The 26,179-nt window shown below is 55.8% G+C and overlaps 1 protein-coding gene across 1 annotated transcript in view; it reads left to right on the forward strand.

Moving 5' to 3' along the window:
• LOC143696053 (uncharacterized) overlaps positions 1-26,179 on the forward strand; it is a 1,205,294-nt gene that overhangs the window by 1,164,830 nt on the left and 14,285 nt on the right. Inside the window, 1 exon segment of the mRNA XM_077191259.1 lies at positions 7,049-7,056. Coding sequence (XP_077047374.1) covers positions 7,049-7,056 — 8 coding nt within the window.

Here is a 26,179-nt window from a genome sequence, read left to right on the forward strand (position 1 = left end):
CTGGGTGCTTTCCTTCCTTATGAAAAGAGCTCTTCTTCCTGTCCAGCACCCACAGCCAACACTGAGATTGGACCTCCAAAATGCCCAATGTCCAAGGAAAGCCCCTAGACAAAAGGTGCCAGGAGAGACAGGGCTGGCTGGCTTGGCCTGAGGGTGGCCACCTCTCATCTTCTTCCTAAACACTTGGACTTTGTGCTTTACTTTCCTATGGGCAAAACCACCCATCTTGACCATGGCCAAAACTGGGATTCCACCTCCAAAACTCTGTACATCCAAGGATTGCTCCCAGGTGAAAGCTGCCAGGACAGACAGGTCTGGCTGCCCTTGGCCTCCTGGGGGTGCCTCTCCCCTGCTGTCCAAACACTGGGGCTGGGTGCTTTCCTTCCTATGGAAAAGAGCCGTCCTTCTTATCCATGCAGAAATGGCCGAAATTGGGGTTCCATCTCCCAAATTCCCGATATCCAAGGGTTGCTTTCAGACAAAAGCTGCCAGGACAGAGAGGTCTGGCTGGCCTTGGCCTCTGATCGCCGCCTTTCATCTGCCCCTGAGACACCACCGGTGTTCTCTGCTTTCCTTCCTATGGAAAAGAACCATCCTTCTCCTCCAGTGTCCATGTCTGAAATTGGGATTCCACCTCTGAAATTATCAATATCCAAGGGTTGCTCCCAGGCAAAATCTGCCAGTACTGTCAAGGCTGGCTGGCCTGGGCCTCTGGTGGCTGCGCCTGCAACAGTGGGGCTGGGTTCTTTCCTTCCCATGGAGATCCCTGGGACACTGTGGGGACCTCATGGAACCAAGGGGATCATTGAGGCCCCACTGGAGCCCATGGAACCAAGGGGATCATTGTGGCACCACTGGAGCCCAGGGAACCAAGGGAATCATTGTGGCACCACTGGAGCCCATGGAACCAAGGGGATCATTGTGGCCCCACTGGAGCCCATGGAACCAAGGGGCCATGGTGACACAGAGGGGCTCCATGGACCCAGAGACCATTGGGGCTCTGTGGGGCCTGATGGAACCATGGAGACCATTCCAGCCTTCAGGGCCTGGTGTCACCAAGGGGACATTATGACACCTCAGGGCCCCATGGAAGCAAGGGACCATTGGGACCCTGTGGGGCCCCATGGAACCCAGGGAACATGGAACAGCTCTGTCTGGCTTGGCCTCCCAGGGCCCACCTGACAGCTCTGGCTGATCTTGGGATGTCAAGGGCTGCCTCTCATCAGCTCCCGGAGCACTGGGGCTCTGTGCTTTCCTTGCTATGGAAAAGGGCTGTCTGACATTTCAGATGGTCCTTGCCAAAACGGGTGCCCTCCCTAAAATAATTTCCTCTATGCAAGGGTATCTCACAAAACAAAACCTGCCAGGTCTGGCTGGCCGTGGCCTCTGGTGGTCACCTCTCATCTGCCCCTGAAACACTGGGGCTCTGTTCCTTCATTCCTATGGAAAAGAACTGGCCTTCTTGTCCAGGGACCATGGCCAAAATTAGAATTTGGCCTCCCAAATTCTGTATATCCAAGGATTGCTCCCAGACAAAAGTAGCCCGGGCAGACAGGTCGGGCTGGCCCTGTCCTCTGGTGATTTCTTTAGACCCTCAGCCGAATGTTTTCATTTGGAAACACTTTGGAGAGGGCCCAGAGATGTCCCAAGGAGTGGGGGTTTGGAGGCCTTGGGCCCATGAGCACTGTATAGGGACAAAGGAGCTCTGTGCTCAGTGGGGTGGAGCCTGAGGACAGTGGAGCAGAGCCATGAGAGTGTTTAAAGAGCGATTTCAGGGCTGGTGGATCCTTTTGACATAGTGGAAAACAGCCAGAGAGAGAAAGAATTAACACCAAGGGCAGCTGGGGAGGCCCAGAGTGGCTGCAGGAGGAAGGAATTTCCCTGTCAGGGCAGGGCTGTGGTGCAGCACGTCCCCAGCAGGAGCCTGGAGCAGCCCCAGGCTTTGTGTGGGCAGGCAGGGGCAGGCAGGAGGCAGAGCTGTCAGCAAAGGAAGGGCCCAGCCAGGTGGGGCAGCCGGGGGATGCCCAGAGCCTGCAGGGACAGAGGCCAGGGCAGGGACACCGTGGGACAGCCTGGGCTGCACAGGGCACAGGGATGGGCAGCAGCTGCAAGACAGCCCTGACAGAGCCAACCTGGGCAGCACTTTGGCCATGGCTGCTGGCCCTGGGCCTGAGCCAGGAGGGGACCCTTGCAGGCCTGGGGCCTCATTGCCTCCTTGTCCCTGCTCAGCAGCCTGGCAGGGGCTGCCCCACGCTCCTGCCCTTGGCATTGCCCATCCCCACATGCCAGGGCCCATCCCGGAAAGAGCCCTGAGCAAGGAGGGAGGGACAGGATCTGCCTGGCCAGGCCCTGGGGCTCAGGCCTTGGCCCTTTGCATTCCTGAAACAAATCCAGGTTTGCTCAGCACCTGAGACACCTTTGCCTTGTTTGTCCCCAGCTGCCATCAGTGCCTCCAGTGTTCTGCTCTCCCTGGAACCCGGGGACACTTTCTCAGTCCTGTCCCTCACAGGGATCTCTGTAAAGTACAAGAAACTTCAGTATTTCAATCTCACTGTGAGCTCTTGAGAAGTCTTTGAACCCACTCTGAGGGACTGGGTGTGATGCAAAGAGCAGCAAAGGCCCAGAGGGTGATTAAAGTCCTTGTGCTGTGTCTGTGCTGCTGAGCTGGGCCGGGCTCCTGGCCCAGAGGCAGCTCCTGGCAAGGGCAGCAGAGCTGCAGAGAGACAGCTCTGGCCAGGAGCAGCTCCTGTGCACAGCCCAGCAGGGCCGGGGCCCTGCCAGGGCCCCTCAGGGACACGAGCAGGGCACAGACAGAGCTCACAGGGGCTCAGCACTGGCCGGGGCTGTGGGATGTCCCCGCGGGGGCTGTGTCACAGCAGCACCTCTGGGGCTGTGTCCCAGAGCCACAGAGCAGCTGGGATGGCAGCAAGGGGCTGTGTGACAGCACAGAGTGGGCTGTGTGACAGCACTGAGGGGGTTGTGACAGCACAGAGCTAGCTGTGACATCAGAGAAGGCGGCTCTGTGACATCACAATGTGGGTTGTGACACAGAGTGACAGAGCAGCTGTGTGATGCCACAGAGAAGGCTGTGACATCACAGGGTGACTGTGACATCACAAATCTGCCCTGTGACATCACATAGCAGCTGAATGACATCATATGGAGGTTGTGTGACATAACAGAGTAATTGTGTGACATCACAGGGGCTGTGTGACATCACATGGGTTCCATTACATCACAGGGGCAGTGTGACATCACAGGGGCTGTGTGACATCACAGATGGCTGTGTGACATCACAGGGTCACTGTGACATCACAGATGGCAGTGTCACATCACAAGGGGCAGTGTGACATCACAGGGGCAGTGTGACATCACAGGGGCAGTGTGACATCACGGGGGCTGTGTGAGGTCCCTGGGGAGGTCACTCTGCCCCGGCCCCCTCACAGCTCCCCCCAGAGCAGTCCAACCCTGCTCGTGCACAGCGGGGTCCCCTGTCCCCCCGGGTCCCCCGGCCCCGCAGCCTCCCCCAGAGGATGTTCCACGAGATCGACCCCAGAGCCTGACACGGGGACGGGGGGCCGGGGCCCTGGGGGTGGCACAGGGGGACAGGGACCCCCCGGCAGCGTCCCCGTGTCCCCCAGGGCCAGAGCCTGGGCCAGGGCTCCTTCACCCTGTTATGGATAAAAATCATAATATTGGCTTTTTGCAAATATTAAAATGGATTTTATCTGTGTGGTGTTAAAATAACTTGGTTCTAAAGATGTAGTTTTTATTTCTGTTGTTAATTGAGCTTAGACATAGTAGTGAAATAGCTGATAGAAGTGTGCTTCTGTTAAACTGCCTGCTTGGGTGGGATAACATCCAATGCACACGGGATGAGGACACCTGTACAGATCTGCCAACTATCAGCACTCCCCATCTGAAGGCAGAGTGTAGCAAGGCCCAAAAACTGGAGGTGATAAAGAGAAGGAGCCAAAACCACAGCCAAGAAACACACATGCTCTGAAAAGGCAGACCCAAGGAGGGGCCATGTAAAATCATTCCTGGAATATGTAAAGTAGTTTATGGATATGCATGAGGCTCTATGAATATGCACCAGGCTGATGTAAGGGGAAAGGTATTTCAGGGGATCCCCGAAGGGAACAGGGTGCTCCTGGCTGAGTGCCAAGATGCACCCGGCTGTAATAACCTTTGCTCCATGGTCCTGCTCTCCCATTGTCCTTTATTAAACTTTGTACATTTTCACAGGAGAGTGAACGTGTTTTTCACAAATGGAATCTCAAGGGAACAAGGGTCAGTTGTTAAGCCAAGGCTCTGCTTTGACCAAGTGGGGCCTCATGGGACACAGGTGCCACTGGGACATTGCCAGGTCTGCTAGGAACAAGGCTCCATTATTGCACAGTGTTACAGATGAGTAATGTCATAGTTGGGTCTCACAGTGAGGAGATAGATCCTATGTGTGTGTTAAGATGTGTAGTGATGTTATTGTCATCTGTCCCCCATAGTCCTCTTCCCCTGCCCTTGTAATGGCCTTGGTGGTTGGGGCATTTGGGGAGGGCAGGTTTGTCACTGGAAGGCAGGCATGGCCACACCTGCTCTCCAGTCAGGGTGCAAGAAAGCATTCTCCACCAATGGACGGCCATAAAGAGTTACCTGACAGACTTTGGGTGGGGCTAGGATTACCTGATGCAACACCAAAAGTCTAAAAGGAGGAGCAGCCAATTTGTGAAGGAGCCATGTGGCTGATAGCCACGGGGTGGGGAAGGGCTCCCAGTGCTGTGATTTCTCCTGTTTCACTCCTTTGTTGTAATTTTTTTCAAGGTTGAATCAACCTTAAAAATTTTAAAAGTAGCGGTCATTGCTCACACACAGCAAGGCCTCAGGGTGCCCAGGGGAGTGGCGTGACAATGACACCTTGGGGAACCAAGTGTCACCTGCAAACACAACGGGGCCTCATGGAAGCCAGGGGCCACTTGGATATTGCCAGGGCAGGTGGAACTCAGTGTCCATTGTGACACAGCACAGCCTCGTGGAACTCAGCAGAGCATTGGGACAGCCTGGAATCTCATGGAGCCAAGGCTCTGCTTTGGCAAAGTGGGGCCCACAGGACACAGGTGCCCCTGGGACATTGCCAGCTCTTGTGGAACCCAGTGTCCACTGTGACACAGCAGAACCTCATGGAAACATGGGGGCCACTGTGACGCAATGGAATCCCATGGAAGCAAGTGTCAGTTGTGAACGCAGCAGGGCCTCACAGAACCCAGGGGCAATGGGGACCGTGCTGTGGCTCGTGGGAGCAAGGGGCCATTGTGACCCAGCGGGGCCTCCTAGAACCCAGGAGAACATTGTGGGCCCATGGATCCTCATAGAAGCACGGCCCCATTGTGACAAAGTGCAGCATCACAATGGTCTCCTGGGTTCCATGAGTCCTCGCTGTGTTTAGAATTGACACTTGGTTCCCCAAGATTCCATGGCTCCATCCCTCTGCTCTCCTGTGATTTGAGGCTGTGCTGTGTCACAATGGACACTTGCTTCCTCCAAGGCTGGAGATGTCCCAGTGGCACTGGGCTTCCATGAGGCCGCGCTTTGTCACAATGGGGCCTTGCTTCCATGAGATTCCATTGTCCCACAATGGTCTCCTGGGTGCCACAAGGCCTGCCTTTGTCACAGTGGAACCTTGCTTGCACCAGCCCTGGCAATGTCCCAGTGGCACAGGGGTTCCAGGAGACCCTGCCGTGTCACAATGGGCCCTTGGTTCCATCAGGTTCCATTGTGTCACAGCGCTCTCCTAGGTGCCATGAGGCCTTGGTCTGACACAGTGGTGTCTTGTTCCTACCAGGCCTGACAATGTCCCAGTGGCACCTGTGTCCCATGAGGCCCCACTTGATCAAAGCAGAGCCTTGCTCCCATGAGATTCCCCTGTGTCACAATGTTCTGCTTGGTTTCATGGGAACCTGATGTGTTGACAATTGATCCTTGGATCCTAGAGATTCCATTGCATCACGGCTGTGTCCTTGGTTCCATGAGGCCCAGCTTTGTCACAACTGGACCTTGGTTCCATGAGATTCTATGGTGTCACCATGGTCTCTTGGGTCCTGCAACAATTCACACTTGGTTCCATGAGATCCCACCACGGTGTCACCATGGTCTCCTGGGTCCCATGAGGGCCCCTCTCTGTGTCACAGTGTTTGCCTTGGTTTCCTGAGAGGCTGATGTGTTGACAGCTGACCCTTGGCTCCTTGAGATTCCATTGCATCCCAGCAGTGTCCTTGGTTTCATAAAGTCCAGGTTTGTTACATGGGAGCCGTGGTTTCAGGATATTCCATGGTGCCACAAGGGTCTCACCACTCTCTGAGGCTGCACCGTGAAACAGTGGACACCTGGTTCCACGAGATTCCATGGGGTAACAGTCAATTCTTTTCCTTCTTTTCTGCCAAGGTCAGGATGAAATCCCAAGACAGCATTTCTTGTTTGGACTCAGGTGTTCATTAGCTCTTGTCTCTAGAACAGTCTCACAAGCTGTGAGTTCTGCAGCACTTCACTAACAAGGTGAAAATGGAGCCCTGTCTCTCTCTCTGCAAGGTCTTTTGAGGATAAACTGTCCAATTAAGAAATGACACCTAAATTATTTTTACTTTTAACCCAATAACCAATCACCCATGCCCAACATAAGGGACGAGGAGGAGGAGGAGGAGGAAGAGGAGGAGGAGGAGGAGGAGAAGGAGAAGGAGAAGAAGAAGAAGAAGAAGAAGAAGAAGAAGAAGAAGAAGAAGAAGAAGAAAAAGAAGAAGAAGAAGAAGGATCAGCATCCGCCCTAAAACCTCCATCTTGCTTTATATAGATTACTATATTCTAAAACCTTAAACTCCAAGTTGTCCACCATGTGATATTACACCCTTCTATTCAAACTCCACACCCATAATCCCAGTTCCATCATTCCATTTTGGAAGCCTTCTCCACAGCCTCAAGCCAAATGCAGTGTTCTCTTGGGGGTCAGTGTCTGTCAGCTCAGAAAGTCCAAAATTCTCAGCAGCCCGGGTTCCAACAGGTAACAATGTTCTCCTGTGTTCCAGTAGGTTCCATTAGGCCCGGCTCTGTCACCATGGACACCTGGTTCCATGGATTCCATGGGGTGACAATGTTCTCCAGTGTCTCCATGGACACCTGGTTCCATGGATTCCATTGGGTGACAATGTTCTCCAGTGTCACCATGGACACCTGGTTCCATGGATTCCATGGGGTGACAATGTTCTCCAGTGTTCCATCAGGCCCGGCTCTGTCCCCATGGACTCTCGCTTCCATGGGCAGTGTCCGTGTCCCAGTGGCACCTGTGTTCCATGGCACCCCTGTCTGACCAGGGACAGTTTGTTCCAGGACATTCCATGGAGTCCCAGCGGTCACTTGGGCTCCATGCAGGTGCCTGGGCAGCGGGAGCTCAGCCCAAATATCCTGGGGGTCCCTGGGCTGGTGTTTGTTGGGGGGAACCTTTGGATCTTGCAGGGCTCCAAAGCTGAGCCACGGATGCCCCTTGGGACAGAGTGGAGCATCATGGAAGCCAGGAGACCCTGATGGAAGCCAGGAGACCCTGATGGAAGCCAGGAGACCCTGATGGAGCCAGGAGACCCTGATGGAGCCAAGGCTGCAGCGGGACCCAGAGGGACCTCACGGGAGCCAGGAGAGCGTTGTGAGGCTGTGGAACAATGTGGCACCGAGGTTTCCCTGGGGCTTGGCAGAAGCTCCCGGAGACAAGGAAGCGCTGGGAGCCTCCGGCATCAGCGTCTGCAGGAGGATTTTCTGCTCCCTCCTGGGATGCTGGTGGACAATAAAGCCTGAGGCAGCCTCCCAAGGGTCCGGCTGTGCCACCAGCGGGGGCCACATCTGGGGGGACGCCCGGCCAGCCCTGGCCCTGCTGCTCCTCCTGGCCGGGCCTGGAGCTGCTGGGAGCCCGGGCTGGGGGAATCCTCAGGGCTGTGCAAGGAAAGGTTCAGCACAAGCAGCCCTGGAGCGAGATGTGCAGTGTGAAACACGCCAATCACTTGATTTTGAAATTGTAAAAGTTCATTAGTAATAAAATGGTTATAAAAATAGCAATACAATTAGAGTAATAATAATTTGGACAATTTGAATTAGGACAATATGAGACAATAGAGAGAAAGGGTTATGGAGGTCCGGGTACCTTTTTCTGGGCACCACGAGCCCGAAAAGGGACACCCGTTAACAAAGGATTAACCCTTAAAAACAACAGCCTGTTGCATATTCATACACTTCATCCATGATGCATAAATTCCATTCAAACACAGGATTCTGTCTGGGCAGTGCCACCTTCTTCCTCTGAATCCTAACAGCGCCTTCAAGGTGGGAAGAAATTCATTTCTTCTGATAAGAGGGCAATAAATTCTTTTTCTCGGAAAGATTTAGGTGTCCTGTGGCTGCTATCTCACTGCAAGTCCTTTAATTAAAACAAGAATCCTACATAGCATCGTTTCTATTTTAACAATTTTTATAACCTAAAACTATATTTAACACAGTACTTAAGAGAATTAATACAGCATTACTTTCTAACAGCAGACATATAATATTCATTTTAATATTTGCGAAAAGCCAATCATAAAATACATGCATTTTTCACATGCAGGCAAAGCCAGCGAGGCAGCAGAGCAAGAGAGAGAGCAGAGCCAGCGACACAACAAACGCACCGAGAGCGAGAGAGCAAGTTTGATCAGAGCTTGCAAATGGCAAAATCAGCTCAGACCAGGTTAGACTGAAGAACAAGGAGCACCAGGCATGGGCTGATGGTCCAGGTAAAAAGTTCCAACGTGAGGAGGACGACAGAAGCCTTCATCAAAAGAGCACCAGAAGACTGAGGGCCGCCACAGGAGGAACGGACGCAGGCGCTGAAGCCACACACGGCTGTAAAACCGGGACACAGCTTTATGCAAATGTGAGTATGCTAATGAAGTGTTGTAATTGTGACTTTTAAAATGGAGCTGAAGGCTAAAGGAGACCGAGTGGGTTTTTGCCAGAGAGATCCCCCTCGCTCCCAGCGCTGGATACACAAATCCCTGCTCTGTCTGACTGCAGAGTTTGATTTCCTCGCCCAGTTTGTCCCACTCCCCCTTTCCCTGCCCTCTCCTCCCCTCTCCCAATCCCATTTATGGGATTTGGGGTCATTTATGGGATTTGTGGTAATTTATGGGATTGGGGTCATCTGGAGAATTTGGGGTCATTTATGGGATTTGGGGTCATTTGGGGGATTTGGGTTCTTTGTGTGCCTTTGAGGTTATTTGGGGTTTTTTGGGGTTATTCGGGGTAAATTTGGGATCATTTGAGGTAATTTTTCACATTTTTTGGTTTTTAGGGCTGTGTGTGTGGGGGGTAATTCAGGGCCAGTTCTGTGTGGGTTTGGGATCATTTTATGGGATTGGAAGGGATTTTAATGGATTTAAATAGGAATTTAGTAGGATTTTAATAGAATTTAATGGGATTTAAAAGGAATTTTAATAGGATTTAATGTGATTTTAATGGGATTTTATGGACTTTTAATGGGATTTGATGGGATTGTAATAGAATTTTATGGGATTTTAATGAGATGTCATGGGATTTTAATGGAATATAATAGGATTTTAATGGGATTTTAATGGTGTTTAATGGGAATTGAGTGGAATTTAATGTGATTTTTATGGGATTTTAATGGGATTTGATGGGGGTTTCCCCCAGTCCACATCTCCCTCCCACCTCAATTTGAGGGTCCCATCCCCCTCTTTCCCGCCCCTCTCCCGCCCCTTCCCCATCGTTCCCCCAGTCCCCAATCCCCTCCCCCGTGCTTGGTTTTGGGGGTTCCAGGCCCCTCCTGCTCCCTTTGGGGGTCCCGACCCCCCCTTTGGTTGAATTTGGGGCCCCCCCGCCCCCCCTTCTCCCCACGCCCCCCGCTCCCCCCGCGGCCGGGGGGGCTCCCAGCGCCCCCAGTGCCACCAGTGCGGCCCCAGCTGCGCCCGCACGCCCCATCCCCATCGCCGGGGTCACCGCCCCCGCCCCAAATTCCGCTCCTGGACACTGAGAGCCATCAGCGACAAACGCTCTGATTGGCTGGGAATGGCCCCGCGCAGTCTCTGATTGGCCAGCGCTGTGAGAGGCGCTGGGTTCTGCCCGGCACGCGATGAGTCACAGCCGAGCCGGGCGCTGATTCGCTGGAAATCGCCGGGCGGGGCCAGTGCGCCGAGTGTCTGCCCGGCAACAGGATCGTCATCAGAGCCCCGCGCTCTGATTGGCCAGGATCTGTTTCGGGCTGGGGACGGGAGGAACTGGGCACCCCCAGGAGCCCCTCGGGTTTGGGGCTTTCGATCCCCCTTCGGCCCTCGGGGCGGCCCTGGGGCCCCCCCAACACCCCCAAAATGGGGAGGGTCCGCGGGGCCCTTTGGAACCCCCAGAAATGGGCGGGGAGCGGCAGGAGCCGCCCCAAAAAGGGATGGAAGGGTCCGGGCCGGGAATGGGGGAGGCTCTGGGGATGGCTCCGGCCCGGATCGGGGCGGGCTGGGATTGAGGGAGGCTCCGTTCAGCGGCCGGGGAGGGGCTGGGCCTGGGGAGGGCTCCGGGATTGTGGGGATGGGGCCATTCCGGGACTGCGGCGGGGCCTCTCCCTGGGGTTGGGGTCCGGCTTTGGCTCAGGGACCCTCCCCGTTCCTGTTCCGCTTCCCGATCCCGTTCCCGATCCCGATCCCGATCCCGCCGCTGGCTCCAGGGAATGTCCCTGATCTCAACCCCGACCCCAAACCCGAGGTGAGGTCAAACATTGGGGTCAAACACCCCAAATCCTGGGGTTCAAACACTGGGGGGGGCCAAACACCCCGAGACCCAAACTCTGGGATCTCAACCTCCCCCCCGGCCCCCAGCCCGAACCCCAAATTTTAGGCCTTAAACCCCCCAAATCCCAGATCCTGGGGTGTCAAACACTCTGCAATTTGCAAATGTTGGGGTTAAATCCCCCTGACGCCAAATACTGGGGTTTGAAACATTTGGGCTGTCCAACACCCCCTGTTCCCAAAGTCTGGGGCCAAACACCCCCAAATCCCAAATCCTGAGGTGTCAAACACCCCCAACCCCCAAAGTTTGGGGTCTAAAGCCCCAATCCCCAACTCTGGGGTCTGAAATATCTGGGGTGTCCAACCCTCCTCATTACCCAAAGTTTGGGGTCAAAGTCCCCAATCCCAAACTTTGGGGTCAAAACCCCCTGACCCCAAATCCTGGGGCTTGAAACATCTGGGGTGTCCAACCGCCCTGATCCCAAAGTTTGGGGCTCAAACCCCCTGATCCCCAAATCCTGGGGAAAAAAACTCCCAAACCCCAAATCCTGGGAACAAAAACCCCCAAATCCCAAACCCAGGGGTGTCAAACATCCCCAATTCCCAAAGTTTGGGGTCAAAAATCCCCAAACCCTGAGGTGTCAAAATCCCCTAAACCCCAAATTTTAGGATCAACCCCACCCAACGCCCAAAGTTCAGGATCAAACCACCCAGTTCCCAAAGATTGGGGTCAAACACCTTAAAACCCCGAATTTTAGTATCACCCCCCCCCCCCCAGTCCCAAAATTTGGGGTTATTTGGGGTTTATTTGGGGCAGCTCCAGGTGCAATGTCTGCAGAGAGACCCTGGGTACAATGCTGGGAAAAACCCCAATAACCCCTCTGGAGCCCCAAAACCCCTGGGGGCTGGGAAAGGGGATTTGGGGTGAAAGAAGAAGGATTTGGAATGCACAAAGAAGGAGTTGGGATGGAGAGAGGGGATTTGGGTGGGAAACTGGGTCCCTTTTTGGCGCAGGAGATCTTCCTGGCGCTGCTCTGGGTGATGCTGAAGCCCTGCAGGGCCTCGCGGGCGGCGCCCGCCTGCACCTCGGGCTCCAACTGCACCCAGGCGATGTCGCGGGGCCCGGGCACCAGGGCAGCTCCTGAACCCCGGGAACCTGGGCTGGGAACGGGGCCAGGAGAGCCCCAGACACCCGGGAGTGTTCCCCAGACACCCGGGAATGTTCCCCAGACACCCGGGAGTGTTCCCAAGAAACCCGGGAGTGTTCCCCAGACACCCGAAGCCTTCTCTGCTCCATTTCCATCCTGCGCCTTCTGGCCTCTTCTTCAGCTCTCCGGGCCACTGCTCTCTGCTTCATGGCTGCCCTTCTGCGCCTGAGGCAGAGGAAGAAAGGCAGGAAGAGCAGCTCAGCAGCAGCCCAGTAGGGCCCCTGCTGCACGGCTGCCCAGAGCAGGGGTCCCCAGGCAGGCTCGGGTGCCTCTGGGGGAGCCTGCTCCAGGCCCTCTTTGCCCAGCTCTGCATCCTCATCCCAACTGATCACCACGGGCCGTGGGAAGTGGAAGAGGAGCAGCACCAGCAGGGCAGGGACTGATTTGGACACCATGGTCTGCAGGAGGAGAGAGACAATTTGTGTTGCTTTGCACAAGAGTTGCAAACCCGTGTGTTATTAGGGAATGGCTGCTCCTGCTGTGCCAGAGCGCTCGAGCAGGGCTGAGAATCTGGTGTCAAAGTGCATTCATGTGCTCCATGTTGCATGGGGCACCCGTGTGCAGGAATAGAGAACAACTTCCCTCAGATGGGATCTGCTGTGGCAAGGCCCCTCTGGTTTTCTCCTCCACGCAGCAGTTTGCATGCAGAATGTGGGCAGATGTAACTTGGAGGTCCTCCTGCTCACCCTTGGGTTCCCCTTGCAGAGCCTCAGCCCCTGCGTTCTGTCAGGGCCCCTGGGCAGGTGGGATATTCCCAGAGGAGAGGGGCCGGCTGTGTCCCCATTGCCCCTGTCCCTTATGTGCCTGTGTTCAGGAGGGCACAGAGAGGATGGGGACTCCTGCCTGCCCCGTGTCCTGTCTGCCTGCCGGGCCTGTCCCAGGGCAGCCGGGCTGTGATTGCTGTGCTGTGTCCCCCTGCCCCTGCTGTCCCTGCTGTCCCTGCTGTCGTGGCCCACTGCAGGTTCCACACCTACACAGCCATGGTGGCTCCTGAGCTCTGCAGGGACCCGAGTGACAGTCTGAGTGGTGGCACTCCTGGTTTTCTTGCATTTGGCATCGCGCAGAGCAGAGGCTGGATCACAGCACCAAAGGAGCAGCTGCTGCAGGGGAGGAAAGGAGCCTCTGCATGGCCAAGGGCTGCTGTGGTGCCCCTGTGTCAGGAATTCCCCACAGCTGACACCTGAGTCCAGCATGGCCACTCACAGACACAGCGTTTGTTCAGGCATTGCCTTTATTGCATCTTGACAGGGACTGCAGCTGCCTGAGGGAAGTCACCCTCCCGAGACAGGAGGGCAGAGAGTGTAATTTAAATTAACCAATTGTGATTATAGGCATTCGTAGCGACAGTCTATGTACTGTATATATGAATATTAAACAAGACACAAAATAATTATTGGATCATGAAGATCAAGCAACATTTGCTGGTTTAGATAAAAATAAAGTATACTTCAGTTTTGGTTAACTGCAATAATTCTTGGTAATTTTGAAGAATTATATAATTAATACAATTAATTATAAATTAATTATAATATATTATTATATGTAATCTAAAGAAAAGTGCCATTATTTATTTACTACTTACTATTAAACTATTTATGATCTCTTACAAGAGTATTAATCTACATTATAGAAACCAAAAATTTGGAAAATGTTGCTAAAGACAACTATTTTTAAATAAGATATTTTAAATATTTCAAAACTATTGAAGAATTTGAATCAATCTCCAATCATTGGCCCGATGCCTTCAGATGGTGCTTTCCTTCGAGCAGATGCAAAGGCTCTGTATGGAAAAGGGTTAAAATAGATGCAGTTACTACAGATCCCGTGAGGAGAGAGAGGGCAGAGGGGCAGGGTGTGTCAGGAGCCCGGAGCCTGTGCCCCGGCGCAGGGCTGTGCTGGGCAGCAAGCGCAGCTCTGTGCGCCGGCTGCTCACAAAGATGTGCGGCTCGCCTTGGCCGGCCCAGAGAGCATCTCCAGCAGGAAGCTTTTCTTCACACAGCCACTGCCTGTGCTCCTCCAAAAGCCTGCCCTGCCTACCTTCAGCATCCTGTTTGTATCCCTATTCATTCCAATCAGCCTGGCCATTTGCTTTTCTATTTCTTTCGTGGCCCGGCGCATTTGCTCCATGTCTTTGAATCTCTTCCTAAGGAGCCGCCTTCTCCGCTCGCTTTCCACCTTCCTCCTTCTGGCCTTTTCCTCAGCTCTCTGGGCCGCTGCTCTCTGCCTCGTGGCTGCCCTTCTGCGCCTGAGCCACCAGCCCAAAAGCAGGAGCAGCGGCTGAGCAATTTGCCAGAGCTGGTGCAGGTAGCGCAAGGCAGCCAGGAGCCAGGGTCCCCAGCCAGGCTCAGCTGGCTCTGGGGGGGCCGCTTTCATCTCCTCTGCACGCTGCTGCCCATCCCCGTGAAATCTGTCCACCACGGAAAGTGGGAACAGGAAGAGGAGCAGCACAAGCCCAGCCAGGACTGCTCTGTGCGCCATGGTCTGCAGGAGGAGAGAGACAAGGCTTTCACTGGGGCTGCCAAGGGAGCTTGTGGGGGCTGAAGTGAGGCCCGGAGGCGCAGGGCTGTGAGGGCAGAAGCAGAGGGCCCCGGGCAGCTGGCAGGCAGCAGGGCCTGTGCCAGTGGGCCAGCAGCAGCAGCCCCGTGCCCCGGCCAAGGCGCCGGCCCCAGGGGCTGGCCCTGGGTGCAGGGGGACAATGCAGGCCCGGGTGCGGCGCTCGTGGCCCGGCCCTGGCCCGGCCCAGCCCCGCCACGTGCGCACTCACCGCTTGCCCAGGCTGTGCTGGGCCAGCGTTACCTGCGGGGGCCTTTTCCAGCTGCCCCCATTGTGACACGCTGCCCCTGGTGTCACAGGGGCCAGAGGCATCACAGCCGGGCCAGCCCCGCCCTTGGTGCCCAGCCCAGCTCAGGGGCTCCCAGTGGGCCCAGCAATGAAAGCCCCGGCAGGCAGCAAGTGCAGCCCCTCTGGGAGGGGATGGGCCCCAGGGGCTCCCTTCACAAAGCAGGCAAAAGTCCCCTCTGATAAGTTTCCAAATGGAAAAGATTATAATCAATAATGTTGAGTAGGATACATATTATCAGCTATGAAAACACCTGAGGTGCTTTTCCTAATGGGACTTGTTCTTCTGTGAGTGGGGTTGGGTGATGGTTGCTCAGTTTTTCTTGCTTGACTATTCCCTGATCCAGTCCATCCAAGACTTCTGTGAAACCTTCCCATTATCAGACAGCAGAAATAAAGAACTGCGGTGAAACCACTTCTAGTCCCCTTCAGATCAAGAAGGTGCAGGGGGATGGTTCTGGCAGAGAATTTGAGCTGCTCTGGACAGAGTCGCACTGCTGTGTTAGCAGGGACTGGCTGCTTGTGTTTTTCTTTGGATGAACAGAATCTTCCTTGTGTCCCCAGTGACCACATGGAGCTCACACCAGCAGTGCCTCTTGCCTGTTCCCTGCCCAGCCAGACCTTCCAGCCCAGCTGAAATGCCCAGCGTGGCCTTTGAGCACAAAGGGATTGCAGAGCCAAAAGCATCTGTGTAGCCACCATGGTGTTCAGCGGCTGCTGCTCGGGGAAGGGCACTGAGAGGAGGCCACTGCTGCTCTTGTCAGAGCGCTGCTGTGCAGGGATGTCCCTCGCCCTGCTCAGTCCCACATCTGCCCATCTTTTGGCCTGCTCTGAGCTCAGGTGGATGCCATCTGCTCCCAGCAGACCCAGCTGCTCCACGGTAGATGCACAGGCATGGAATCCAAAACCTTGAGTATCCCCTGAGTAGCCAGGCATTCAGCTGTTCAGTTTGTCACGGCCCACAGCAGGGGTTAGAACAAGATGGTTTTTCAGATTCCTTGTGACCCGAACCATTCCAGGCTTCTAGGATTTCTCCATGACTGACTTTGGTCCCCTCAAAAGACCTCCTCTCTCCTCTCTTCCCTCCACCTGTGGAGAACGCATTCTGATGCTGCTGCTGCTGTTGGGACAGGTTGGTGGATACTCTTCCTGCCATCCCATGGGTGCAAGCATGACTCCTCTCTGAAGTCTTTGTCCCTGAATCAGTGCCTTCAAAGAACAGTTATCTCCCCTCCTTCCTTTTCCATTCAGCACTTGAGCACACACAGCATTTCTCATCGTTTTCCACAGAACAGCACAGGTGCCAGTTCCCATCTTGTGGAGCCCTCTGCCATAAATCAGCCTGACAGGTTTATTCTCAACGTAATGGGAAATGATGACAAATGCAGCTGCATAATCTAGTTAGTAACTCACCATAATGACTGCTTCTGGGCTGATTTATGGGTTTTGTCATATGTGAGCTTTCAGAACTCTAGAGGTTACATTTTTCACACTTTTTTGTTGGAATCTCAGTTTATCAGACTTTACTGCAGCATTAATCACTTGCAGTACAACCCTGGACTCCACAAATGTATCACATCAGCGTGAAAAAAGGCAGAGAAAACAAGAACTGTTGTGAATTAATGAGCCGGGTAACACATGTCTCACAACAGTGATGAAACAACCTGTGTTCTTCTTCAAGCCGCAACAGAAAGTCCCAACGTCTGGTTATTTAATTTTTTTTTTTTCACAAAACACAGGCAGCAGCAAAGAACTGAAACAACACAGCCAGGTTTGAAACCTGAAAGATCTGCAAGGCTGAGTCTGTCCTAGTTAATGGTGAAATGATGTGTGAATCTGTCCTAGCTGTTCAAATGAAGAAGGTTGATTCCAAGTTATAATATGGCTTCTAAGCAAAACACTGGGATTATATAGGAGAAATGCATGTGTCATGAAACAACCAAGAAATCAGAGAGACAGTTCCAAACTCTGCTGTGAAGGTCTGGGAAATGTTCAGAGTTACCATCTATGGAGTTTGGTGCAGGATAAGCTGGAACAAAAGGCCATCATTACCCAAATTGATTTCCTTTGGGTTGGTTTGTTGGTTTTTTTTTGTTTGTTTTTTCTTTTTCTTTTTCTTTTTTTTTTTTTGGTTTTTTTTTTGTTTTTTGTCAGATAATGTTTTATAATACTCTAAGAAATATGTTGAAAAGGTCAGCATGATCCATCAGACACAAGCAGCAGGGCTGGGGTAGATGCAACATGTTCCTTGCACTGGAGGGTAGACAGAGGCAAGATCTGGTTTGGGGTCAATCACACCTGGATCAGGGAGGTGGCTGAAACCTGGGCTGGCCAAAGCCTTAGAATCACAAAATATCCTGGGTTGGAAAGGACCCCCAAGGATCACCAAGTCCAGCTCCTGGCCCTGCAGAGGACACCTCCCCAAGAATCCCACGCTGTGCCTTGGCATGTGCTGGTGGGCAGGAGCACACAGCTGGCCGTGGCTTTGGGTGCATGGGTAAGATGAGATGGTGAGGAGCATCCCTGCTCCCTGAGCTCCTGGAGAGCTGCAGACACTGATCACTGGTAAGGACAGCACCAGGGCCATGGCCTGGGGCTGGTGATCTGGTGTCTCCTTCCTGCTGCTGCTTTCTGCTACAGATAACAGCCTGGTACCAAGGTCTTGTTGCTGAGGTGATAAACGGCTGGGGAGATTCCCTCCCTGCTCTTGTCTGCACGAGTTCTTATGCTCAGCACCAGGAAGGATTGGGCCAGAATGGAGGCATTTGGAGTCTCAGGGCTGAGGCTGAGACAGACAGGCAGGCAGAGCAGCTCCTCCTGGCTGATGCAAACATTAGCCCTGTGCTGGCCAGGCCAGTGATCCATAGCTATGGGTCCACAGTGATGGTGGTGCTGGGTATTCACTGGGAGAAGAGGAGGTGTAAAATGAAGCTTCTGAAGCTGCTTGGGATCCTGGAAGCTGCTCAGACCCCACTTGACCACAGTGGTTGTTTGGCCAGCTGAAGTGATGGAATTCATTGGGCTGTGCAGGGACAGTTTTCTGTGCAAACATGAAGGACTTTCAGGGGGGATGAAATACGGCCTCATAGTAGAAACAGCTGGGCTGAACACTCTTTATTCCAGCTATGAATCTTTGCTCTGAAGAGCAATGGATTCCACCTTTCATTAAACCAGAACTTCTTGTTGTTGTTGTTGTTATTTTGAGGAACATAAATGACCTTTCTTGTTTATTTTATTAGCATTTTTAAATCTTTCTTGTTTATTTTATTAGCATTTTAAATCATCTGGTCACCCACTGCATGCATGAAACATGAGATGTTCCCAAATTGTAGCTCACTTCAGACAGGGAGTGCTGATAGTTGGCAGATCTGTACAGGTGTCCTCATCCTCTGTGCATTGGATGTTATCCCATCCAAGCAGGCAGTTTAACACAAGCAGCTATTTCACTGAGCTTAATTAACAACAGAAATAAAAACTATATCTTTATAGCAAAGTTACTTTGACATCTACCATCACTCAGCGAGAGGTTTATTGTTATGGACACATAATATTGGCTTTTTGCAGAGATTAAAATGGATTTTCTATCTGTGGTGTTACAGTAACTTTGTTATTGTCTTGGTTTGAAAAGCCAGGTGTCTTCTAAGGAAGGCAGGAGCCTCCCCTGGAGTGGAAAATGTAAACCCCCTCCCTCTGAATTGTTATAATTTTGAAATGAAGGAGCTTTCAGGCAAAGATATGGGAATAGGAATAACAGTTCTTTTTTAGGAAAAAATAAAAATATAAATGCAGTAGTACAAACGAAAAAAACCCCACTGACAGAGTCAGAACAGGGCCTGACACCCTGTGGGTCAGGGTGCTGGCAGCAGTCCCATTCAGTGGTGGCTGCAGCCCTCCTGCAGTGCCAGGTGTGGCTCTGTTGGAGCAGGGATCCTGGAGAAGGGTGGAGTTTTCCTCTGAAGGTCCAGGGCTGCTGTAGATGGGCCTGGGAATCTTCCTTCCTCTGGGAATCCAGTTGGAAAAGGCTGATCCTCTGGGAATCCCGTGGAGAAGAAAGACAGCTGCTGCTCTGGGAATCCAGTTGGAAAAGGCTGATCCTCTGGGAATCCCGTGGAGAAGAAAGACAGCTGCTCCTCTGTGTCGCTATAGGACACAAAAGAACACACGCTCACACCGTTCTCAAGGTGAAAGAGAAAAAAGGGCCGTTTATTTTCTGACTCCAACATTTATAGTTTCCCAAAAGTGACAGTGGATTGGAGGGTGACAGTGGCACCTCTCCAATGCCACTGGTTAAACCAACAATCCATCAACTCTCTCCCCCTCCATAAAGGAATGCAAAACAATTAGTTATTTACAGAAAGTGTGTGAGAAAATTCACTACAAGAATGTCAACATCAGAAGGCTTAGAAAATCTTAAAAACCCAGGGTGACACCTCTGGGAATCCAGTAGGAAAAGGCTGATCCTCTGGGAATCCAGTGGAGAAGAAAGACAGCTGCTCCTCTGGGAATCCAGTTGGAAAAGGCTCCCTACAGTGTTCCAAATCTCAGATTCTGTCCAGGTAGGAATGCTTGGCTCCTCCCCCTGGGCGGAGCATCTCCCAATGGGATGATGTCATTTAATCAGCCATGCAGTGACACTCAGTGGCACATTACCAGAAGATAATTAATAATTAATGGCCTACTAATGGAACACACCTCCCCACAGGGAGGATTGGTTGTGGAAGAGAGAAACTGCCCAATGAACAGAAGATAACTGCCCCACCACTGACAGATGGCAAACAGAACACACACTTATCTTGCAGTCCAGGACCTGTCCCCACTGGCTGCCCCCATTCTCCAGAGTTCATGGTGTCCAGGGAGGCTGCAGCTGCCGGTGCCAGGAACAAATGAGATGGGTCTGGGTTTCAGAAAGCTCCAGAATCCATTTCTGACTCCCGAAAGACAGGGCAAAGGGAGGGCTGTGGGGCTTTTATAGGGTATCCCAGGGCTGGAGTTTGGGTTTGGGTCAGGGGAGGAGTTCTTAGCAACACAAGATGGGTGAGATCAAATTCCTGCCTCTTAGCAACAGGGGCACTCCACACAGAATGTGTCCCCAAATCCTAAATTCCCCCTCAAACACCTCTGAAATGGTGGGACTTTAGACATCTTTGATCAATTTCATCCTCTAATAACACTGATGCTGTTAGTTCCAGAGTGCCCAGGATCCGCCTGGCAAGTCAGCTCTGGCAGGAAGAAGGCGGCTGCCAGGGGGCTGCTTGTGGCCTCTGACAGCCCCATTGCTCAGGGCTTGCCAGCGCCCCAGCCCCTCAGGCCCTGCCCCAGCGCGGCCAAGCTGCCCGGCAGCAGCGCCGCAGCCCCACAGCAGCTCCAGAGCAGCCCCAGGCAGAGGCACCTGGGAGCCCTCAGCAAGGCAGCCAGCAGCAGACGGGCAGGAGGGCACGGATGGCGCTTCCTGCCTGGCACAGGGCTTGTGGCCATCTCCAGGCAGCGCTCTGGCAGGGATCCCCGCAGCTCCGGGCCCTGCCCAGCCGCTCTGTGGGCAGCACAAAGGCTTCAGCAGAACCACCAAAGGCCAAGGGCCTTCTGGCCATTTCCCCTTGCCCACTGCACGCCTGGGCAGCTGGCTGAGCACAAGCACCCTTTATCCCCTCTTCCCCTAGGCCCTGCGCACCCTGGGCAGCAAAAGAAAGATCCTGGCAGTCTGTGTATTAGAACACAGTCTATATTTACATGTAAAGGAAAAAAAAAAAAAGAACGTTCTTGTAGTAAAAGAAAATTCCTCGTGATTTATGTGGCCCCAGCAAAAAGAGCTTCTGGGATCAGCTCTGCACAGAGCTGCAGCAGGGCAGGCAGCCGAGCCGTGACACACGAGGCCATGCCTTCCATGCCCTGCGCAGGTGATTTCGGAGCCACTGGAAGCTGGAGATGGGAGCCCGCTCTCCTGACTTGAGGATGCAGAGGGTTTGAATTGCCAGGCTTCCGACGGCGAGGCTGATGTCATTTGTTTTTTCTTCAAGGGCTGCAAGAGAGAGCAACAGAGCCAGGGTCAGAGCCGGATGTGCGGGGAGCCGAGGAGAGCCCCCAGCAAGGGCCATGCCAGGCGGCTCTTGCCATGGCCAGGAGGGAGCAGGGAGCAAGGCGATCAGGCCGAAGCTGCGGGCCACCAATGGCCCCCGTGGCCCTGAAAGCTCAGTGTGCTCTGGCCACGGGAGCAGAGCCCTCCGCAGCCGGGGCAGGGCTTGCAGCTCCCCCCCGGCAGCCCCCGCTGCCAGCCCGCTGCCCTCACTCACCAGTGCAGATCAGCTGCAGCTCTCGCTGCTGCCCCCTCAGGCGCCGCCCGGCCATGCCTGTGAACACAGAGCCTGTCACGGCGGCAGCGGCACAGCTCCCTGCCAGCGGCGCTGCCGGCGCTGTGGCCACACGGGCTGCTGGCCCGGCAGGGCTCAGCCCGGCCCTTGGCGCACGCTGCCGCCCCAGGGCACGGCTGCCAGAGGGCGGCAGCAGCAATGCCCAGCCCAGGCGGGGCTCCACGGCGCCGGGCCCGGCTGGCGCTGCCGGGGCAGCAGGCGGGGCCGGGGCCGAGCTGCGGCGGGCCGGGCCGGGGAGGGGGCGCGGGCTCGTGGCTCACCCATGAAGCTGATGGCCGCCTCTCGCAGGGGCTCCTGTGGGCTCTGCAGGTAGCGCAGGGCCCGGCGCAGGTGCTCGGCCGCTCGGCTCCTGTCCTCTGCCAGCTGCAGAGAGCGGCAGGAGGGAAGGCTTGGCGCGGGCTCAGCCCCTGGGCCGGGCGCTGCCTGCGCCCAGCCCCGGCCTCCCCTGCCCGCACAGCCCTGAGGCGCGGCCAGCAGCCGCCGGCCAAGGGCTCCCGAGGGGAGGGGGCAGCGGGCCGGCTGCTGCCCGGGGAGCCGCGGTGCCGCCCCGCAGCCCCGCCGGGCCGGGGCTCCACGGGCACCCGGCTCGGGCCCTCGGGAGCCTGGAGAGGAGCCCGCGCGGCCTCTGGCTGCAGCAGCGGGCAGGGGCACAGCTGCCCGGCCCGCACACTGAGCGCCGCCCTCAGGAGCCTTCTCCAGCCTGAGGCTGGGCCTTGCAGGCCCTCCTTACCAGGCACTCGCTGAACTTGCACAGTTTCTGCTCCTTCACCAGCTTCTTGAGATCCCTCCTCTTCATCAACTTGAGCGCACAAAGCAGCGCTTCCCGAGAAGCCTGGAGAGCAGCAGGGATGCGGAGATGGCCCCACAGCCCAGGGCACGGCACCCGCATCCCCGTGCCATGGCCTGGAGGAGGCTGCGATCCAGCAGGCGCAGGGCAGGAGGCAGCCGAGCCCCCTGCCAGGGGGAAAGCAGCCCACGAGTCCTCACCTCTGCCACACGCTGATTCTCATCATGGCAGTGGAAGAAGTGTGCAAGCAAGCTCTGTTGCACAGGGCTTTCGAAAGGGTTTTCGCTCTCTTCCAAATACTCCATCATGTCTTGGAAGAGTTTGATGGAGAGCAGCTGGACCTGGCTATTATCCTGTAGGAAAAAAAAAAAGAAAAACTACCTCAGCATTGGCTCCTGCAGGCCCCCCTGGGCACAGGGCTGGAAATGCACAGGGCACACAGTTTCCAGGTAGCAGCCAGCGGCTGTGGGTGGGGGCACAGAGCCTTACGTGGTCAAAGAGTGGCAGGAGCGCCTCAGCCAGCTGCAGGGCAATGGGGGTTGACATCATAATATGTGATTTGTGCAGGAATAGAAAGCTGAGTGTGATGAGGGTCATGCCAGCTATCTCTGCATCACTGTCGCACAGTAGGTCCATGAGGCTTTGGGTCAGGCTCCACATTCTTTGGGCCTGTGCGGAACACAAGTCTGTGAAAGGCCATCCTGCTGCCGCAGGGCCCAGAGGCCAAAGGCCTGTCCCGAAGCACGCGGGCAGCTGAAGCGGGAGGCAGGAGAGCTGGGAGCAGCTGCCCCAGTGCCCCAAGCCCAGGCCAGGCCAAGTGACTGCGTTCCCAGCGCAGCTTCAGCCACCGCCCCCTTCTCACCATTGAGGGATCATCAATGAGCTCCAGCAGGGCCCTGAGCGCCAGGCGACGCCTCTCCCTGCACTCGCTCTGCAGGTACCTTGAAGAGACCTTCACAACACTGGCACCACATTCACTGGCATCCAGGCACTGGAGGACCTGAAAGGCACAGGCCAGTGATGGGGGAGCCGGCCGGCAGGAGCCCGGAGCCGCACAGGGCTGGGCCCAGGCAGCAGCAGCAGCAGCAGCAGCAGCAGCAGTACAGGGCACGGGCAGTGTCCCAGGTGGCTGCAGCTCCCAGAGGGCAGAGAGCTGGGAGGCAGCTCAGCCAGGCAGCGCTGCACACCCGGCTCACCTCCACAAGGAATGCCAGGGCGGGCAGATCCCAGTGTGGCTCCTGTGTGCTGAGCAGCCCAAGGAGGTGGAGTGAAATACTGGAAGCCAACCCAAGACAAGCATGGCGCATCTCCCTAGGAGGGCGAAAAAGGGACCAGGAACCTGAGCAAATCTCTCCAAGGACAGGCTCGCAGAGCCTGCTGGTCTTTCACTACCATCCTGCAAGGGGACCTGGGCCCTTTAGGAGGTGTCTCCTCCTGTGCTCTCTCCCCTCCCAGCCTTTTCCATTCTGCTTGGCCGACCCTCGGTGACAAGGCCCTGTGACCCAGGGCCACAGGGACTGTGTGGGACAGCCCGGGCACAGGGCACAAATGCCGGGAGCAATGGGGAGAAGGGGAGTCTCACCTGGCCAGCAGACCCACGGCATAGTGGCGGGTGTCAGCACAGAGCAGCGTGTCCCAGCCACGCTTGCGTTCCACTGACACCACCACCTCCTTGTACTGCTTTCGGCAGAGCAGGGACTTCAGGCTCTGCACTGCAAACCTGTGTGCACAGCAAAGGCCAGGTCACCCTGGCAGCACTGGCTCCTTGGCAGGCCACGTGGCAGGGACAGGAGGACTGGCATGGAGCACCTGTTGGGGCTGGTGGCAAGGCCGTGCTCTTGCAGGCATTTCTTCCAGAAGGCATCGACCTCCTCTGGCATCTCTTCTGTGCTGAAGAACACTTGGAAGAGCAGATGCACAAATAGCTGGGGGAAATACGACGTCACTACACGTGGCACATGGGGCTCCTGGAGCATCTTCCACATCACCACAGTTGCCTGCAAGGGACAAAGGCCCTCGAGACAGTGCTCAGTGCCCAGGTGTCCCTGGGGCAGGGCCCGAGCAGGGCAGGGAGAGGCCCGCAGAGACCTTGGCAGGGGGAGCACGGGGCCTGGTGGGCCTGAGGCTGCCCCTGGGCCAGGTTTGAGGCCAGTGCCTGAGGCAGGGAGATGCAGTGGGGGAAGGAGGATGGAGAGCTGCTGGAGAGGCAGCCATGGGGCCAGCAAAGGCCACTTGCAGAAACTCACAGCCAGGCCAAAGACACCCGTTTTGTCCCCATCGGAGGTGCACGTGCTGCGCTCTGGCCAGCTGCCCAGCACATCCAGGAGGATCAGCAGCACTGGCTCCGCAGTCCTGGACGAGCACATGATGGTCTTCCACATGGAGATGGCAGCTCTGCGGGGTTAGAGCTCTGTCTCAGGGGTGTCTCAGACACAGCACGGTGGCCTGGGCATCCCTAGGGGCCCGGGCTGACCGCCGGCTCTTCCTCTGCCCACTGGGCCTGGCCAGCAGCAGCCAGGCAGCCCAGCCCTGTGGGGACAGGCCCCTGAGGGGCGGCAAGGGAGCATGGCAGCAGGCTCGGGGGCTGACGTGCCAGGGCTGGGAAAGGCAGCAGCCAGAGGGCCCTGGAACTCTCTGTTGCTCAGACACCTGGGCCAGGCAGTACAGGGTGATGGGCTGGGGAGGCCTGAGCCCTCTGGGCAGGTGGGCCCCATACCTGTCACAGGACGGGGCCGCACGCAGGAGCGTCACCACTGCCTCACCCGGGTGTGCTCTGGTGAGATTCAGCAGGGCCTTGTCCAGCCGGTGCTGGGCAGAATCATTGGCCAGGAGCCATCGGTGAATGGACCTCACCATGGCGGGCACCTGGAGAAGGCACAGGGAGACTTGGAAAGCTGCCAGAGGGAGCGATGTCCCCAGGGTCCCCAGAGAAGTGCTTCCCTTGCCAGCGCACTGCCATGGCCTCAAAGGCTCCCAGGGACCAGCAGGCGTGGCTGGGGAAGCCACGGGACTCATGGGGGAATTGAAGCCTGGCCCCAGGCTGCTCACTTGTTCTGGCCTGGCAACAGCCTTCTCCAGGAGCAAATCCAGCAGGGCGGCACTGGTCTCATGACTGAGGAGCTCTGAGTGAGCTCTGAGCCCAGTGCCCATGGTGCTGGTCTCTTCCTGCCCAATGCTCCGGATAAAGTCGCAGAGGAGCTGTAGGAGAAGGGCAAGAGGCCGGGGATGTTGCATGGAGTGCTGCACACACGGTGCTGGGCTGAGCAGGGACAGCAGGCCCAGCCCAGGTGGGGGTGGCTGCAGGTACCTGCGCTGTTCTGCGGAAGCGGCCACGGCTGGATTCCTGCTCTTGTGTGCGCTCCAGGGCTGCATCTGGCAAAGAGCGAGCGCAGCCAGAGCTGAGGGGCTGCGGGAGAGGCCGGAGAACAGAGCCCAGCCCTGCGCTGCCCAGGCAGGGAGAGCCCCGGGATGCCCCAGGGGATGGAGCACGGCCACTGCGGGGTGTCTGCCCGGCCCCTCTTCCTTCCTGTCCATGGGCATTTCCCCAGGGGATGGCATGGCATGGCATGGCATGGCATGGCATGGCATGGCATGGCATGGCATGGTGCCAATTGGCAGCTGGCTCCAGCCCTGCAGCCCAGCTCTGCCACTCACCCTCCTGCGGTGGATGGAACGGCACCACCTCTTCTGTCTCCTGTGCTGGAGCAGCTCCAGGGCCTTCTTCTTCCTCCTCCTCCTCCTCCTCCACCCAGGCCAGCTTGGGCACTCTCGGGGGTCTCTGCTCCATGGCTGTGCCTGGAGCTCCTTGCAGGAGAGATGCCTTGGGAAAGCTCCGGGGCACCAAGTCCCACGCTCTGCCCTTGAGGGCAGCTGCAGAATAGAAGCCTCAGGAAGGCCACGGGTCAGCGAGTGCTGTGCTCTGGCCTCGAGCTCAGCTGCAGGAACAGCCCCGCGGAGAAGCTCCGGGTCAGACGGGAGCGAGTGCGCTGTGCGGGGGCTCCTCACGGCACCGCTCTGTCCCGTTGTGCCCCGTTGCGTGTTGCCAGCAGCCGGGCAAGCTTCTATTTCCCACGTGTCACAAAGGGGCCTTGGACACCGGCTTCCGTTCCATGGCACGGTGACCGGGCTGCAGCGTGCCACCCAGGGCCCTTGCATACACTGCCTTCTGCCCCGGGGCCGCCC

This window comes from Agelaius phoeniceus, chromosome 28, assembly GCF_051311805.1.
Source record: "Agelaius phoeniceus isolate bAgePho1 chromosome 28, bAgePho1.hap1, whole genome shotgun sequence".
NCBI classification, from domain to species: Eukaryota; Metazoa; Chordata; class Aves; order Passeriformes; family Icteridae; genus Agelaius; species Agelaius phoeniceus.